Source organism: Lucilia sericata, unplaced genomic scaffold, assembly GCF_015586225.1.
Source record: "Lucilia sericata isolate MDLA Ls3-8-SP2 unplaced genomic scaffold, ASM1558622v1 Contig003512F_arrow, whole genome shotgun sequence".
Taxonomy (NCBI): domain Eukaryota; kingdom Metazoa; phylum Arthropoda; class Insecta; order Diptera; family Calliphoridae; genus Lucilia; species Lucilia sericata.
In genome coordinates this window covers 1-19,910 of record NW_023996911.1, presented here as the reverse complement: position 1 = coordinate 19,910, position 19,910 = coordinate 1, and the positions used below count along the sequence as shown (strand labels likewise).

The 19,910-nt window shown below is 33.6% G+C and overlaps 1 protein-coding gene across 1 annotated transcript; it reads left to right on the top strand.

Annotated features, from left to right (window-relative positions):
• Positions 1-601: 601 nt before the first annotated feature.
• On the top strand, positions 602-3,125 carry LOC119614844 (glycine-rich cell wall structural protein 1.8-like). Its single transcript, XM_037970949.1, is given in 2 exon segments — positions 602-770; positions 867-3,125. Coding segments are annotated over 2 exon segments (2,094 nt in total). The 5' UTR covers positions 602-679; the 3' UTR covers positions 2,870-3,125.
• Positions 3,126-19,910: the final 16,785 nt, after the last annotated feature.

Sequence of the window (19,910 nt, the reverse complement as noted above, 5' to 3'; positions counted from 1 at the left end):
ACTCAACAAGAATATTAATGATTATAGAGACAGACATCGAACTGTTCATTAATTTAGTTTTTTTTTTCATATTATTCTCAGTGTCGTTGTGATTTTATTAATTATTACTAAGTATTATTTAGTAATTTAATACTACAAGTGCAATTTTGTTCATTAGTTCTGTATGATTTTTTGTTTTAGCTGATTACAATTTTTTTTTGTAGATGCATCTCCTAACAATGAGAATCGTGTACAAAACCAACTAGAAAAAAATGCTTGTTATTTAAAATAACGTATTTTCCCATCTTTCTATGCAAAAAAAAAAAAAGTAAATTTTGTAGTATTAGGAAAAAAATAGCAACAACAAAGGTGTTGTAACTGAAATTAGCACAATGTAGAAAAAACTCAACAGAAATTTTATGAAACGACACTGAACTAAGTGCCCCCGCATGCAATGCAACAAAAAGGGATGGCTACATTTTCAATACTTCATTAAATATTAGAATTCTTGATGAGTGACCCAAAGACAAAAAAAAAAAAAACAAAAAAACTAAAATATTGGAAAAAAAAGTTGCAAATTAAAACTCAACTTCTAACGACTAGTATAAATGCAAATTGTAAATGGTTTGCTAAAATCAATTGTATTTTTAACATGACACGAACGAGAAGTAGTTGTAGTAATAGAATGTTTAACAGCAGAATGTCCGCCATTAACTGGGGGAGGAATCGAAGGAATTTTCTAAAAGCAGCCACAATTTTACTAGTGATTAGCAGCAATCAGTTGAGAGGTGGTAAGTGTTCATGTATACGGCGTGTGATTGATGCACAAGGAAATTCTTGTTAAATAGTGGCGTCAGTGGTGTAATGGATTTTAATTAAAATTTCAGCAATGGCTGGTGGTTATGGTGGCTATGGCGGAGGTGGAGGTTTAGCTGGCAGTTCAGCTTCGGCCAGTGCTTCAAGTTTTGCTTCAAGTGGTGCTGGTGGTTGGAGTGGTGGTGCTGGCGGTGGGGGAGGTGGTGGCAATCCATTTTTGCCTGGTGGTGGTGGTGGCCATGATGGAGCTGTGGTCTCCATACGCAAGGAAGTCAATTTAAATAATCTTAAACATGGCATAAGTGGTGTTTTAGGTGGTATTTTGGATGGTGTTGGCAAGTTGCATGGTGCTGCGGCAAGTGCTGGAGGTGGTGGCCTATTTTTGGGTGGCGGCGGAGGAGGTGGAGGAGGATATGGTGGTGGCGGTGGAGGAGGAGGTGGTTTTGGCGGAGGCGGCGGTGGTTCTGGTAAACCTGGTAATCCATTTTTAGGCGGCCGCAAGCCAGGCGGTGGTGGTTTTATTGGTGGTCCTGGCAAGAAACCAGGTGGAGGTGGTGGTTCAGCACCTTGGCAACCTGCGGTTAATCCTGGCGGTGGTGCTGATGACTGGCATCCTGCTGATAACAATGGTCTCAATAACCCAGTTCCACAGCCTGACTTGACTTATGTACCCCCACCGGCACCATCACCGGGTAAAGGTCATGGAGGTCCTGTTGGTCCTGGTGGCTATGGAGCAGGTGGTGGTGGCGGTGCTGGTGCTGGAGGTGGTGGTGGAGGAGGTGCTGGTGCTGGCGGTTTTGGCGGCGTTGGAGGTAGTGGAGGTTATGGCGGAGGGCCAGGTGGTCCTGGCAGCCCAGGTGGATATGGAGGTTCTGGTGCTGGCGGCGGTGGTGGAGGAGGAGGTGGAGGTGGTGCCGGTGGTGGTGGAGGTTCTGGTTCTTATGGTGGTAAAGGAAGTGCAGGAGGTTATCCGGGAGCACCTGGAAGTCCTGGCAGCCCTGGTGGTTATGGAGGTTCAGGTGGTGGTGGCGGTAGTGGAGGAGGAGGTGGTGCAAGGGGTGGAGCAGGTGCTGGAGGTTATGGAGGAGGACCCGGAAGTCCTGGCAGCCCTGGGGGCTATGGAGGTTCCGGTAGCCCAGGAAGTCATGGTGGAGTAGGTGGATACGGCGGATCTGGTGGTTCTGGGTAGTCATGGTGATACTGGTGGATATGGAGGAGGCGGTTCCGGTGCCGGCGGTGGTGTGCAGGAGCTGGTGGTGGTGCAGGTGCTGGTGGTGGTGTAGGAGGTGGATATGGTGGACCAGGAGGATCAGGTGGTCCTGGTGGTGCTGGAGGTTATGGCGGTAGTGGAGCTGCTTCCGGCGGTGGTTCAGGAACTGGCGGTGGCTCTGGAGGATCGGGTGGATATGGTGGTCCTGGTGGAGCTGGAGGTTATGGCGGTAGTGGAGCTGGTTCCGGTGGTGGTTTAGGAACTGGCGGTGGCTCTGGAGGATCTGGTGGCCATGGTGGTTTAGGTGGATACGGTGGTTCTGCAGGTGGAGGCGCTGGTGCCGGAGGTGGTGGTGGTGCAGGTGCAGGCAGTGGTGTCGGTAAAGGTTATGGTGGTGCTGGGGGTCCAGGTGGTTATGGTGGTTCAGTAGGTGCAGGCAGTCCGGGAGGCCATGGCGGTTCAGGAGGTTATGGCGGTTCTGGTGCAGGAGGTGGTGCTGGAGGAGGTAGTGGATTAGGCGGTGGAGACGGAGGTGGTTTTGGTGGTCCCGGAGGTCATGGTGGTTTCGGTGGATTGGGCGGTTTAGGTGGCGGTGGTGGTAAAGATTTTCTTAGTTTTATACCGGGTCTCGGTGGAGCTGGTGCCTTCAGCGGTGCTGGTGCATCTAGTTTTGCTGGAGCTGGCAGTGGCTCCTTTGGATTTGGCGGACCTGGCGGTATTGGTGCAGGCTCTCCCGGTGCAGCCAGTGGCGGCCATGATGGTAGTTGCGCCAAATGTAGTGGTGGTGTCGGTGGTGGTTACGGTAAAGCTGGTGCTTTTGCCAGTGCTTCAGCTTCTTCCTCAGCGTATGCTAAAAGTTATTAAGAACATTATGATCTGATATATTTTTAAGTTAAAAAAAATAATCATCATTAAATTAATAGTTTAGAAAAACTAACTTAGTAATATAATTTTCGATAGAGGTAATTTCTTTACAAAAGACATATTAACGAAAAAACGTGTATGTGTATAAGTATGTATGTTGTATATAAATATTATTTTGTAAAATTTTTGTTAAAATATACTCATAGTTTTTGTAATTAATACATTTTTTTATTCCACTAATAAATTACTTTTTTATGAAATTATATAAAAACAAGTACAGTTTATTATATATACCCTACACCACTTTAGTGGGGAGGGTATATTGGGTTTGTGCTGATGTTTGTAACGCACAATAATATTGGTCCTATACCCACCTTAAAGTATACCAATCTGCTCAGAATCATTTTCGAGTCGATTTAGCTATGTCCGTCCGTCTGTCCGTCTGTATGTCTGTCTGTCTGTCTGTCTGTCTGTCTGTCTGTCTGTCTGTCTGTCTGTCTGTCTGTCTGTCTGTCCGTCCGTCCGTCTGTCTGTCTGTCTGTCTGTCTGTCTGTCTGTCCGTCCGTCCATGTAAACCTTGTAATCAAACTACAGGTCGCAATTTTGAAGATAATTCAATGAAATTTGGTACATGATCTTCTATTGCCCCAGGGACGAAGTCTATTGAAAATGGTTAACATCGGTCCATTATTTCACCTAGCCCCCATACAACTGAACCCCCGAATAGGGCTTTTAAAACTTGTAATCAAACTACAGGTCGCAATTTTGGAGATAATTCAATGAAATTTGGCACATGATCTTTTATGGTACCGTAGACGAAGCCTATTGAAAATGGTTACTATCGGTCCATTATTTCACCTAGCCCCCATACAACTGAACCTGCCGAATAGGGCTTTTAAGTTCATAATTATGTTTAATATACTCATATCTCGAAAAAAGCTGCAAAAACCAAGTTCTATACAAGATTTGATGACCCTCACGAATTCCATAATAATAGGTCCTCATATGACCATAGCCCCTATGAAAAGCCCCCATCAAAATTTCACTTAAATGTCCACAATTTTATTCAACAATAAACGGCTTAAGTGTGTATATCTAAGGCAAGGTACAATTCAACTTCAATGCTTTATTATGGCAACTAAATCACATTATATTTTTGTCAAAGGTGTGGGGTATTATATGGTCGGCCTCGCCCGACTATAATTTCTTACTTGTTATTATTTTGCAATTATGTTTTCAGGCATTTGCTTAGTAAGAATCTACTACACAACAACTCTGACTACAATAATATGACAACAAATGAGAAACAACTGCAAAAATGTCTTACAACAGGAAAATTATTTTTGCAATATTTTTCTATTTTCACTATTCTAATTTTCCTGCAACACATCAATTGTTTCCCTAGTAAAAGTTTTAAATTTTAATGGAACGAATGTTACACAATCGTCCTCATAAGGGATGAGGAAGAGGGTGTTTTTAGTGCGTTATTTACCAATCGGTAAACATGCAAAGAAACTTATATTATTTATATGTTACAACATTAACGGTTAATAGTCAATAACACACCTCTATTAAGTGTCTTAACAGAGATGTGTCCGACTTATTAAACAGAGCTCCTATTTTGCATTTTACATTTTTAGGTCTTCCAGCAATTAACCTGTCATATTACCAATTATGCAAATATGTAGTAAGTTATTCTAAATCTATTGTTCCCTATTTTATACAATTTCATATCTACATTTCGAAAAAAAAAAATTAAAATACAAAGAAAACTATTTATTCCTAAGAAAAAGTTAATATAAACTTTGTGTAGGTAAAATAAATAAACTCAAGTTAAACTGAACTAAACTTTTAAACATACACAAGTGTAAACTTAACAATTCAAATAAAACAACAAAAACAATAGTTTGAATATTTGTCTGGAAATCAGCGATGGGCAATTCTGCTCTTTTTCAATATTATAGACTTAATCAAAGTCAAAATTAATTACTAAAATAAAGACTAGATTACAGATTTTTTTAGACCAGGCCATAGACTAGACGATAATCTACACTATAGACTAAACTATACATAAGATGGGACAATAGACTAGACTATAGAACATGGCATAGACTAAAAACTAGACCATAGGCTAGAGTATAGTCTAAACAATAGACTAGATTACAGACTAGACCATAGAATAGACTATAGACTGCCATATAGACTAGACCATAGATCAGACTATAGACAAGACTATAGACTAGACTATAGTGTAGACTATAGACTAGACTATAGACTAGACTATAGACTAGACTATCGACTAGACTAGACTATAAACTAGACTATAGACTAGACTAGACTAGACTATAGACTAGACTATAGACTAGACTATAGACTAGACTATAGACTAGACTATAGACTAGACTATAGACTAGACTATAGACTATACTATAGACTAGACTATAGACTAGACTATAGACTAGACTATAGACTAGACTAGACTATAGACTAGACTATAGACTAGACTATAGACTAGACTATAGACTAGACTATAGACTAGACTATAGACTAGACTATAGACTAGACTATAGACTAGACTATAGACTAGACTATAGACTAGACTATAGACTAGACTATAGACTAGACTATAGACTAGACTATAGACTAGACTATAGACTAGACTATAGACTAGACTATAGACTAGACTATAGACTAGACTATAGACTAGACTATAGACTAGACTATGACTAGACTATAGACTAGACTATAGACTAGACTATAGACTAGGACTAGACTAGACTAGACTCTATAGACTAGACTATAGACTAGACTATAAGACTAGACTATAGACTGACTATAGACTAGACTATAGACTAGACTATAGACTAGACTATAGACTAGACTATGGACTAGACTATAGACTATAAACTATACTAGACTATAGACTAGACTAAGACTAGACTATAGACTAGACTATAGACTAGACTATAGACTAGACTATAGACTAGACTATAGACTAGACTATAGACTAGACTATAGACTAGACTATAGACTAGACTATAGACTAGACTATAGACTAGACTATAGACTAGACTATAGACTAGACTATAGACTAGACTATAGACTAGACTATAAGACTAGACTAGATACTAGACTATAGACTAGACTATAGACTAGACTATAGACTAGACTATAGACTAGACTATAGACTTAGACTATAGACTAGACTATAGACTAGACTATAGACTAGACTATAGACTAGACTATAGACTAGACTCTAGACTAGACTATAGACTAGACTATAGACTAGACTATAGACTAGACTATAGACTCGACTATAGACTAGACTATAGACTAGACTATAGACTAGACTATAGACTAGACTATAGACTAGACTATAGACTAGACTATAGACTAGACTATAGACTAGACTATAGACTAGACTATAGACTAGACTATAGACTAGAATATAGAATAGACTATACGCTAGACTATAGAATAGACTATACTAGACTATACTAGACTATACTAGACTATAGACTAGACTATAGACTAGACTATAGACTAGACTATAGACTAGACTATAGACTAGACTATACACTAGACTATAGACTAGACTATACAGTAGACTATACTAGACTAGACTATAGACTAGACTATAGACTAGACTATAGACTAGAATATAGACTAGACTATAGACTAGACTATAGACTAGACTATAGACTAGACTATAGACTAGACTATAGACTAGACTATAGACTAGACTATAGACTAGACTATAGACTAGACTATGGACTAGACTATAGACTATAAACTATACTAGACTATAGACTGGACTATAGACTAGACTATGGACTAGACTGTAGACTAGACTATAGACTAGACTATAGACTAGACTATAGACTAGACTATAGACTAGACTATAGACTAGACTATAGACTAGACTATAGACTAGACTATAGACTAGACTATAGACTAGACTATAGACTAGACTATAGACTAGACTATAGACTAGACTATAGACTAGACTATAGACTAGACTATAGACTAGACTATAGACTAGACTATAGACTAGACTATAGACTAGACTATAGAGTAGACTATAGACTAGACTATAGACTAGACTATAGACTAGACTATAGACTAGACTATGGACTAGACTATGGACTAGACTATACTATAGTAGATTATAGAGTATTTTTTTGCAGTGTATTTAAAAATTTGCCCACAGCTGTTGCAAATTTACGCATACTTTTAAAACGCCTTTATTCATGACTAGGTACATATGCGTGTTATATTTAAAGAATGAATAACTTTTACCGCAATACAAATACAATTAGTTATTCCAACATACCATACTAGAAACATATTTTATACGTATTTATTGAGCTGAAAGCATTTTATCCAGGAATTACTGCTGACTTCCACATTCATACGTTTCATACCCACAGTTAAATACTGCTGTTTTCTATGTATTTACTACACAATATGTAGACAATATCAGTTAACATGTTCTGCACTTTAAAGTTTATAATAGTCTATAAAGACATACCACCACCGGCAGTATCTTTCTTTAGCGATATTTCAAATACTTTGCAGAATACAATGGCTGCAGCCCTCAATTGGTTGTGGCATTAAAAGCTAATTAACAGTTTATATCGTGAACTGCCTTTTCCGTTTGGTTTTTCTACAACATTTTATTTTCAACTGATGGAAGGCTTTTACGGAGGTTGTGGTTGAAGTTTAGATATCGTGGAATGTTCAATATAAAGTTGGATGGAGATTATTTTGTGAAATAACATGTAGTCTTCTTTAGTTTGAAATTGTGGGTTTAGCGCAAGCAAGAATGACTATTAGGGTGATGTTAGGTAAACAAAACTTCTGTAGAAATATAAACGAAGAAAAAAGAATCGAATATATAGACAAGTGGAATATATAGACATAGATCTACAAGAGTTCTGTGTAAATCTAGTAAAAAATAATGATAACATTTTTATAGAAATCAACTCGAAAATATCGGCAAAATTCTTTAGAAAACTGGTCAAAAGTTTCTATAGATTTTTAGTCGAAAATATCGAAAAAATGTTTAGACTGGACTATACACTAGACTATAGAGTAGACTATAGACCAGACTACAGACTGGACTATAGACTGGACTATAGACTAGTCTATAGACTAAACTATAGACTAGAATATAGAGTAGACTATAGACCAGACTATAGACTAGACTATAGACTAGACTATAGACTAGACTATAGACTAGACTACAGACTAGACTATAGACTAGACTATAGACTAGACTATAGACTAGACTATAGACTAGACTATAGACTAGACTATAGACTAGACTATAGACTAGACTATAGAGTAGACTATAGACTAGACTATAGACTAGACTATAGACTAGACTATAGACTAGACAATAGACTAGACTGTAGACTAGACAATAGAATAGACTATAGACTAGACTATAGACTAGACTAGACTAAACTAGACTATAGACTAGACTATAGACTAGACTAAAGACTAGACTATAGACTAGACTATGGACTAGACTAAAGACTAGACTATAGACTAGACTATAGACTAGACTATAGACTAGACTATATACTAGACTAGACTATAGACTAGGCTAATAGACTAAGACTAGACTATAGACTAGACTATAGACTAGACTATAGACTAGACTATAGACTAGACTATAGACTAGACTATAGACTAGACTATAGACTAGACTATAGACTAGACTATAGACTAGACTATAGACTAGACTATAGACTAGACTATAGACTAGACTATAGACTAGACTATAGACTAGACTATAGACTAGACTATAGACTAGACTATAGACTAGACTATAGACTAGAATATAGAATAGACTATAGAATAGACTATAGACTAGACTAGACTATAGACTAGACTAGACTATAGACTAGACTATAGACTAGACTAGACTAGACTATAGACTAGACTATAGACTAGACTATAGACTAGACTATAGACTAGACTATAGACTAGACTATAGACTAGACTATAGACTAGACTATAGACTAGACTATAGACTAGACTATAGACTAGACTATAGACTAGACTATAGACTAGACTATAGACTAGACTATAGACTAGACTATAGACTAGACTATAGACTAGACTATAGACTAGACTATAGACTAGACTATAGACTAGACTATAGACTAGACTATAGAGTAGACTATAGACTAGACTATAGACTAGACTATAGACTAGACTATAGACTAGACTATAGACTAGACTATAGACTAGACTATAGACTAGACTATAGACTAGACTATAGACTAGACTATAGACTAGACTATAGACTAGACTATAGACTAGACTATAGACTAGACTATAGACTAGACTATAGACTAGACTATAGACTAGACTATAGACTAGACTATAGACTAGACTATAGACTAGACTATAGACTAGACTATAGACTAGACTATAGACTAGACTATAGACTAGACTATAGACTAGACTATAGACTAGACTATAGACTAGACTATAGACTAGACTACAGACTAGACTATAGACTAGACTATAGACTAGACTATAGACTAGACTATAGACTAGACTATAGACTAGACTATAGACTAGACTATAGACTAGACTATAGACTAGACTATAGACTAGACTATAGACTAGACTATAGACTAGGACTATAGACTAGACTATAGACTAGACTATAGACTAGACTATAGACTAGACTATAGACTAGACTATAGACTAGGACTATAGACTAGACTATAGACTAGACTATAGACTAGACTATAGACTAGACTATAGACTAGACTATAGACTAGACTATAGACTAGGACTATAGACTAGACTATAGACTAGACTATAGACTAGACTATAGACTAGACTATAGACTAGACTATAGACTAGACTATAGACTAGACTATAGACTAGACTATAGACTAGACTATAGACTAGACTATAGACTAGACTATAGACTAGACTTATAGACTAGACTATAGACTAGACTATAGACTAGACTAGACTAGACTATAGACTAGACTATAGACTAGACTATAGACTAGACTATAGACTAGACTATAGACTAGACTATAGACTAGACTAGACTAGACTATAGACTAGACTATAGACTAGACTATAGACTAGACTATAGACTAGACTAATAGACTAGACTATAGACTAGACTATAGACTAGACTATAGACTATACTATAGACTAGACTATAGACTATACTATAGACTAGACATAGACTAGACTATTAGACTAGACTATAGACTAGACTATAGACTATATTCGACAATTTTATATAGAAATCTAGTCGAGTACATCGACAAAAATTCTATAGAAATCTAGTTTAAAACATGGACGTATATAGTAATTTCTGTTAAAATATTTATGAGGAAAAAGTTTATAAATAATTTACAGTGAATACCCTTATTATTCGAATTAAAACCAATGAAATGAAAACACTCTGTAAACATGTTATAAAAAGCGTGAAGAACAAATATTTGCTTAAGGCAGAAAAATACAAATTAGAATTGTTTGTTTTTTCTATAACTTTTTCCTTTTGTTTTTGTTGTTAAACAAATGTGAAAAACAAAGGGGTAAAAAAAAACAAAACAATAAAAAAGGGTTAAGTTTTCAAAAGGCTCTAAGTGGAAAACTTTAACGAAAAAAAGTAATTAGAAACAAATACCAGCAAAACTATTTACAAATACTACATTATGTAGTGGAGAAAGCAATAATGAACTTGAATAACAATCGACAGAAAAAACAAACAACAATAAAAACAAATGAAAGCCAATACTAATTAACCTTACAATTGTAAAAATGCTCCAAAACTTTACCATACATAGTACATCCTTGCAGCAGTCTATTTAATTAATCTCCTGATATTTATTAATGAATACAAGATTTTCTTAAAAAATTTACAAAATTTTGATTGAACAAAAACATTTTGTCTTTCTATTTGATTTGAAAAAAAAAACATCCTTTTATCATATCCTTGCTGCTACTACTTAAGGCTCTTTGTCAATTTAATCAGAATACTTTTGCCTAAATCGGCTTAACTTGTTTATTTGACTTTTTTCCAACTAAAAACTTAGTTTTACTGAAAATCACTAACACAAACACATACTCCGTTACCTCCAGTAAATACATCATTATTCTATGACTTTATTCCATTTCCTTAACTCACATAAGAAGTGTATTAAAATTTAATGAATATAATCATCATCATTTTCATCACAGTCAGTAGCAGCAGCCTCATCAATATTAAATCAAAGAGTAAATGTGTGTTTGGCTATAAAAGAATTTGCATCCTTCATTTCATCCATTCAATTGGTTTGAACTTTTAAATGTTTCTTCTTTTTTTTTTCTCTCCCCCTGCCAGAGATTTATTTTTAGTCTTGTGATGTCGTTAATAAACCTGGTTTATGGATCATTACACTGTTCTTCTCAATAATAATTTTATGCACCTTTACAAAGGCGCCCACATAAAAGGAAAGTGACAAAGGTTTTGGGGGACCAGGTTGGGAAAAATTTAGAAAATTGTTTTATTAAAATTGTATTAATATAACTGCCTACATATTTGAACAGATTTCTAAAGAATGTTTGTCGACCAGACCAGATTTCTATAGACAATTTGCTGATATATTCGACTAGCTTTCTAAAATTATATTCGACTATAAAACATTCTTAGAAATGTTGTCCATATATTCGACTAGATTTCTATAGAAATTTTTTCGATGTATTCGACTAGATTTCTATAGAAATTTTGTCGATGTATTCGACTAGATTTCTATAGAAATTTTGTCGATGTATTCGACTAGATTTCTATAGAAATTTTGTCGATGTATTCGACTAGATTTCTATAGAAATTTTGTCGATGTATTCGACTAGATTTCTATAGAAATTTTGTCGATGTATTCGACTAGATTTCTATAGAAATTTTGTCGATGTATTCGACTAGATTTCTATAGAAATTTTGTCGATGTATTCGACTAGATTTCTATAGAAATTTTGTCGATGTATTCGACTAGATTTCTATAGAAATTTTGTCGATGTATTCGACTAGATTCTATAGAATTTTGTCGATGTATTCGACTAGATTTCTATAGAAATTTTGTCGATATATTCGACTAGATTTCTATAGAAATTTTGTCGATATATTCGACTAGATTTCTATAGAAATTTTGTCGATATATTCGACTAGATTTCTATAGAAATTTTGCCAATATATTCGACAAGATTTCTAAAGAAAATTTGTCAATATAATCGACTAGATTTCTAAAGAAAATTTGTCAATATAATCGCCTAGATTTCTTTAGTAACTTTGGCAAAATATTCGACTAGATTTCTATAGAAATTTTGTCAATATATTCGACTAGATTTCTACAGAAATTTTGTTGATATATTCGACCAGATTTCTATGGACAATTTGCTGATATATTCGACTAGATTTTCATAGAAATTTGTCGATATAATTGACTAGAAATTTCTATAGAAATTTTTGTCGATATATTCGACTAGATTTTTATAGAAATTTTGTCAATATTTACGACTAGTTTTCTATAGAAATTTTATCAATATATTCGACTAGATTTCTACAGAAATTTTGTTGATATATTCGACCAGATTTCTATAGACAATTTGCTGATATATTCGACTATATTTCCATAGAAATTTGTCGATATAATTGACTAGAAATTTCTAAAGAAATTTTGTCGATATATTCGACTAGATTTTTATAGAAATTTTGTCAATATTTACGACTAGTTTCTATAGAAATTTTGTTATTATATTCGACTCGATTTCTAGAGAAATTTTGTCAATATAGTCGACTAGATTTTTATATAATTTTTCTTAAAATGTTCGACTAGATTTCTATAGAAGTTTTATCAATATATTCGACTAGATTTCTATAGTAACTTTGTCGATATGTTTGACTAGATTTCTATAAAAATTTTGTCGATATATTCGACTAGATTGCTATAGAAATTTTTCGATTTTTTTCGACTATATTAATTTCTTTAGAAACATAGTCGATATTTTCAAATAGATATCAAAATTTCTACTTAATCTGGTCTCCCGATCTGTATGCTTATATAACTCAGACATATGCACTTTGCATACAGTACTTGATTTAGCTTTTTACTACTTTATTACAGCTCTTAAACTCTTGTTGTCTTTTGTTTTATAACAGACGTTATCCTCATCACTTTATATTTTCCATTTTAAACTTCAATAAAGTCAATGATAATAACGAGCATGTTTATGACTTCGATATGAGTAATAAGTATAATGATGATAAGGACTGGTGATGACTGCGATGGCGGCGGTAGTAACGAACATTTATAATAAAAATTATTAAATAGATATTGAATGACATTAATGGTTGTTACTGTTACTTAGTTATTGAACATTGAACGATTATAAAAAATCTTACTTTGTTGTTGATTTATAATCTTATGTATCCTGATGATTTTATCAAAAGATTTGAAGTTTGAATGAAGTTTTCGCAAACAGAAAGAAGTTAATTTTACTGTATATTTATAATGTTTTTTTTATTTATAACTTTTTCTTTCCAAATCTGTGCTTATTTTTTTGGAATTACTAAATTTCCCTTTTGTACATTTTAGTTTCATTATGTTTAATTTATCTCTTATTAGTTGCAATTAAATTTAAAAATATATAGAAAATGCAAGATTTCTATTATCATCATTCTAAATTAAAAATTTTATTACTTTTTGATTTCTATTTTTGTGCAACAATACCAGGTGTTCATCTCATATCCCTTTGCTTAAACAATTTCAACAGGGAAGATTATTTTCTTTCTTTTGTAGTAATGTTTTTCTAATAAAAAGTCCCTTGGCAAAAGGTCCGCATGAAAAGTTATACTTGTTTGCTATTTGTAAGTAAATAGAGAATTTCATTTAATAGTTTTACGAAGCATGATAAATAAAAATGGATACAGTACATCTAACCCATGATTTTCCAGACGTACCTACATATATAAATATTCGACTAGATTTTATAGATATTCGATTTTTATAAAAATCTATACAAATCTAGACGTATCAAAAAATCTAGTCGAATAGTTCAGTTCTAGTTCAGTTCTAGTTCAGTTCTAGTTCAGTTCTAGTTCAGTTCTAGTTCAGTTCTAGTTCAGTTCTAGTTCAGTTCTAGTTCAGTTCTAGTTCAGTTCTAGTTCAGTTCTAGTTCAGTTCTAGTTCAGTTCTAGTTCAGTTCTAGTTCAGTTCCTAGTTCAGTCTAGTTCAGTTCTAGTTCAGTTCTAGTTCAGTTCTAGTTCAGTTCTAGTTCAGTTCTAGTTCAGTTCTAGTTCAGTTCTAGTTCAGTTCTAGTTCGTTCTAGTTCAGTTCTAGTTCATTTCTAGTTCAGTTCTAGTTCAGTTCTAGTTCAGTTCTAGTTCAGTTCTAGTTCAGTTCTAGTTCAGTTCTAGTTCAGTTCTAGTTCAGTTCTAGTTCAGTTCTAGTTCAGTTCTAGTTCAGTTCTAGTTCAGTTCTAGTTCAGTTCTAGTTCAGTTCTAGTTCAGTTCTAGTTCAGTTCTAGTTCAGTTCTAGTTCAGTTCTAGTTCAGTTCTAGTTCAGTTCTAGTTCAGTTCTAGTTCAGTTCTAGTTCAGTTCTAGTTCAGTTCTAGTTCAGTTCTAGTTCAGTTCTAGTTCAGTTCTAGTTCAGTTCTAGTTCAGTTCTAGTTCAGTTCTAGTTCAGTTCTAGTTCAGTTCTAGTTCAGTTCTAGTTCAGTTCTAGTTCAGTTCTAGTTCAGTTCTAGTTCAGTTCTAGTTCAGTTCTAGTTCAGTTCTAGTTCAGTTCTAGTTCAGTTCTAGTTCAGTTCTAGTTCAGTTCTAGTTCAGTTCTAGTTCAGTTCTAGTTCAGTTCTAGTTCAGTTCTAGTTCAGTTCTAGTTCAGTTCTAGTTCAGTTCTAGTTCAGTTCTAGTTCAGTTCTAGTTCAGTTCTAGTTCAGTTCTAGTTCAGTTCTAGTTCAGTTCTAGTTCAGTTCTAGTTCAGTTCTAGTTCAGTTCTAGTTCAGTTCTAGTTCAGTTCTAGTTCAGTTCTAGTTTAGTTCTAGTTCAGTTCTAGTTCAGTTCTAGTTCAGTTCTAGTTCAGTTCTAGTTCAGTTCTAGTTCAGTTCTAGTTCAGTTCTAGTTCAGTTCTAGTTCTAGTTCAGTTCTAGTTCAGTTCTAGTTCAGTTCTAGTTCAGTTCTAGTTCAGTTCTAGTCAGTTCTAGTTCAGTTCTAGTTCAGTTCTAGTTCAGTTCTAGTTCAGTTCTAGTTCAGTTCTAGTTCAGTTCTAGTTCAGTTCTAGTTCAGTTCTAGTTCAGTTCTAGTTCAGTTCTAGTTCAGTTCTAGTTCAGTTCTAGTTCAGTTCTAGTTCAGTTCTAGTTCGTTCTAGCTCAGTTCTAGTTCAGTTCTAGTTCAGTTCTAGTTCAGTTCTAGTTCAGTTCTAGTTCAGTTCTAGTTCAGTTCTAGTTCAGTTCTAGTTCAGTTCTAGTTCAGTCTAGTTCAGTTCTAGTTCAGTTCTAGTTCAGTTCTAGTTCAGTTCTAGTTCAGTTCTAGTTCAGTTCTAGTTCAGTTCTAGTTCAGTTCTAGTTCAGTTCTAGTTCAGTTCTAGTTCAGTTCTAGTTCAGTTCTAGTTCAGTTCTAGTTCAGTTCTAGTTCAGTTCTAGTTCAGTTCTAGTTCAGTTCTAGTTCATTTCTAGTTCAGTTCTAGTTCAGTTCTAGTTCAGTTCTAGTTCAGTTCTAGTTTCAGTTCTAGTTCAGTTCTAGTTCAGTTCTAGTTCAGTTCTATAGTTCAGTTATAGCTTCAGTTCTAGTTCAGTTCTAGTTCAGTTCTAGTTCAGTTCTAGTTCAGTTCTAGTTCAGTTTCTAGTTCAGTTCTAGTTCAGTTCTAGTTCAGTTCTAGTTCAGTTCTAGTTCAGTTCTATAGTTCTAGTTCTATTTCAGTTTCTAGTTCAGTTCTAGTTTCAGTTCTAGTTCAGTTCTAGTTCAGTTCTAGTTCAGTTCTAGTTCAGTTCTAGTTCTAGTTCAGTTCAGTTCTAGTTCAGTTCTAGTTCAGTTCTAGTTCAGTTCTAGTTCAGTTCTAGTTCAGTTCTAGTTCAGTTCTAGTTCAGTTCTAGTTTAGTTCTAGTTCAGTTCTAGTTCAGTTCTAGTTTAGTTCTAGTTTAGTTCTAGTTCAGTTCTAGTTCAGTTCTAGTTCAGTTCTAGTTCAGTTCTAGTTCAGTTCTAGTTCAGTTCTAGTTTAGTTCTAGTTCAGTTCTAGTTCAGTTCTAGTTCAGTTCTAGTTCAGTTCTAGTTCTGTTCTAGTTCAGTTCTAGTTCAGTTCTAGTTCAGTTCTAGTTCAGTTCTAGTTCAGTTCTAGTTCAGTTCTAGTTCAGTTCTAGTTCAGTTCTAGTTCAGTTCTAGTTCTGTTCTAGTTCTCTTCTAGTTCTGTTCTAGTTCAGATCTAGTTCAGTTCTAGTTCTAGTTCAGTTCTAGTTCAGTTCTAGTACAGTTCTGGTTCAGTTCTAGTTCAGTTCTAGTTCAGTTCTAGTTCAGTTCTAGTTCAGTTCTAGTTCAGTTCTAGTTCAGTTCTAGTTCTGTTCTAGTTCAGATCTAGTTCAGTTCTAGTTCTAGTTCAGTTCTAGTTCAGTTCTAGTTCAGTTCTAGTTCAGTTCTAGTTCAGTTCTAGTTCAGTTCTAGTTCAGTTCTAGTTCAGTTCTAGTTCAGTTCTAGTCAGTTTTAGTTCAGTTCTAGTCCAGTCTAATCGAATATATCGACAAAATATCTGTAGAGATCTAGTCGAATACATCGACAAAACTTCGAGAGAAATCTAGTCGAATGCATAGGCAAAATTTTAAGTTTTCATTCGTCCACCGAGACTTAGGTTGTAAATAGCAAAAATAAATAAATTAAAGTTTTAGGTTAAAAAAAAGAAAGCAACATTTTACATACATTAATGTTCTTTTGTTTTATTAAAAATGGAAAAATACTGCTAAAAAGTAATTAGAGACCAGGGAGAATTAAAAGGAAACAAAAATTGTAGTTAAAAATCTAAATAAGGGTAAATAGTAGAAGAAATGACGATTACATAGAAATGGGTATTTTAATGTTTGGTTTCAGTTTTACAAAACCAAAAAAAAAGAGTAAATAGTATAAAAATGGGAAGTCATATGAAAGGTAATCGTATAGAGTAGCTGGATAAATTGTATATGAAGAGTGTAAAAACAAAGGCTGCATTCTCCATTTTATTCATGAGCTTACCTTAACGGTTTGGAACTAATTTGTCACATAACTGCTACGTGAATTAGTTTTAATTTACAACTTCTTCCAATTCTATGGTGCTAAGTACAAGGAAAATGTAAATATTTTCCTACTCAATTCAATAATTACAAGAACTGAGATAGCTGTTATTGTTTCTAAACCCCTCATATGTTAAATTAGCAGTAAAAGTTAAATTTTATTTTAATTTTTTAATTTAAATAATTTTGAAAAATGTGTAAAAATATAATTTCCTCACCTTTCTCTTCTCCCCAAAAACTAGTGAGAGGACTAGTTCCAAGTGTATTGTTCCTTTGCTAGAATCTGTGCTTTTACACTTATTTCCTTGTTGAAACCACTGTACCTTTAGAATAAAAGAATTTAGTTTAAACCTAAAATTCTTTGCAGTTAAAGTACCAGATTTATTTTATTTATTTTTTATTGTTAATTGTTCAACTAGGAATTCTTTTAAACAAAAATGTCCGGCAAATTCTTTATACAATATACATACATATACCATCACATAATACCTTTATGTTAGCTAATGGAGTAGACTTTTTTTGGTTTGTTTTCTCAGCAAAGGTAAATGAGTGTTTAAATTTAACCATAATTAATTTCTTTGGTTTAATCATGCATCCTTTTGTTTTGCTCTAAAAAGGATGATCAAAAAAAGGATTTTTTATTAATGAAAAAACTTAACTAAAATGATCTAATTTGAAATAATTCCTTTTCCACTAAAACGTGTGGAAAGTCCTATTTGAAGTCCAATTTTGAATTGATTATATTAGTCCTGACAATGTACATTATTCATGTATTAGTTTAATATCCTTTAAAAATACTCTTTTTATTTTTAGAATTTAAAAACCTAAGTCTTGGTACTTACTCATTATGGTGTACTGTTTTGTTATAATTATACACCAAAATCAAATGGTTAACGGTTTATTACCCCTACACTCACAAACACATACACGTAATATATCCTTATGCCCTTAGTAAGTGTAGACTACACAACACTTATTAAGATTTAGTAAAGAAAAAACTAACAAATTCTCATATATTTACTGTAAGACATATCAAATTACATTATTATTAGGGTGACAATTATGAAAATATGACCTAAAAAACTTACATAACTCTTTTGCACAATTTCCCAGCAAAAACTTGGTAATAGCTTTCAATTGTAAGAACATAACTATTAACCTACATTTCAATGATGACTACATATCGTCCTGATAGAAATAATGTAATAACGTCTTATTAGTATGTGTTATATAACTGTTTTCTAATTCATTAGTCATCTTATCCGTGTAGCTTTAGTAAATGTATATGTTTATTCATACAGTGTTCATTTATTCACGTTTATAATTATTTGTAAGAGATTGTGGTAAGGACTTGACTGCTAATGACATCACAGTGTTCAAGATTTCAAAAATTTTGACCCGATCTTTATGAAAAATGACACAGTGTAGAGTGTGTACGAAGATTTCAAATATGCGAAAATAAGTTTTTGCATAAAATGCTTTAAACCAAATACGTGCGCTATAGTCAAGACTTTCGTACTTGGCTGATTCGTGCTGGATTGAACTATTTTGTTACTTGATTCAAGCCGAACCTTATTTAACGTGTGACTTCTTTCTTGAGTGTAAGGGTGATTTAGTTAGTTAGTTAGTTAGTTAGTTAGTTAGTAGTAGTTAGTTAGTTAGTTAGTTAGTTAGTTAGTTAGTTAGTTAGTTAGTAGTTTAGTTAGTTAGTTAGTTAGTTAGGTTAGTAGTAGTTAGTTAGTGTAGTTAGTTAGTTAGTAGTAGTTAGTTAGTTAGTTAGTTAGTTAGTTAGTTAGTTAGTTAGTTAGTTAGTTAGTTAGTTAGTTAGTTAGTTAGTAGTTAGTTAGTTAGTAGTTAGTTAGTTAGTTAGTTAGTTAGTTAGTTAGTTAGTAGTTAGTTAGTTAGTAGTAGTTAGTTAGTTAGTTAGTTAGTTAGTTAGTTAGTTAGTTAGTTAGTTAGTAGTTAGTTAGTTAGTTAGTTAGTTAGTTAGTTAGTTAGTAGTTAGTTAGTTAGTTAGTTAGTTAGTTAGTTAGTTAGTAGTTAGTTAGTTAGTTAGTTAGTAGTTAGTTTTAGTTAGTTAGTTAGTTAGTTAGTTAGTTAGTGTTAGTTAGTTAGTTAGTTAGTTAGTTAGTTAGTAGTTAGTTAGTTAGTTAGTTAGTTAGTTAGTTAGTTAGTTAGTAGTTCGTAGTTAGTTAGTTAGTTAGTTAGTTAGTTAGTAGTTAGTTAGTTAGTTAGTTAGGTTAGTTAGTTAGTTAGTTAGTTAGTTAGTTAGTTAGTTATAGTTAGTTAGTTAGTAGTTAGTTAGTTTAGTTAGTTAGTTAGTTAGTTAGTTAGTTAGTTAGTATCTTTGTTTGTTGTTAGTTATAGGCATCTTTCCGGGACTAAGCGATATACCCTAATATATTCTAAATAAATCTTTATAAAAACTACCCTTATGTAAGTGGATGCTTGTAACTATTATATTATTATGCAAATTTTTAAGATTATTTAATTAAAAATCATTATATTGCCATATGTTTAAAACCCAATGAAAGTGAGTGGATTCTTAACGAATAAGGTGAATACTACACAATGAACAATCTTTAAATTTCTACACGACTTGAACTTAATAAAAGTTGAACCAGACCATGTCAAATACGTATAATTTTTATCTAAGGTTGTTTGCTGTCTTTGCTATAATTATTATTTTGTGATGGCTATTTATTTAACATAACCACAAGTTATTAGTTAAAATAACCATATGTTTTCATCTGGCAAGTGGCTAAA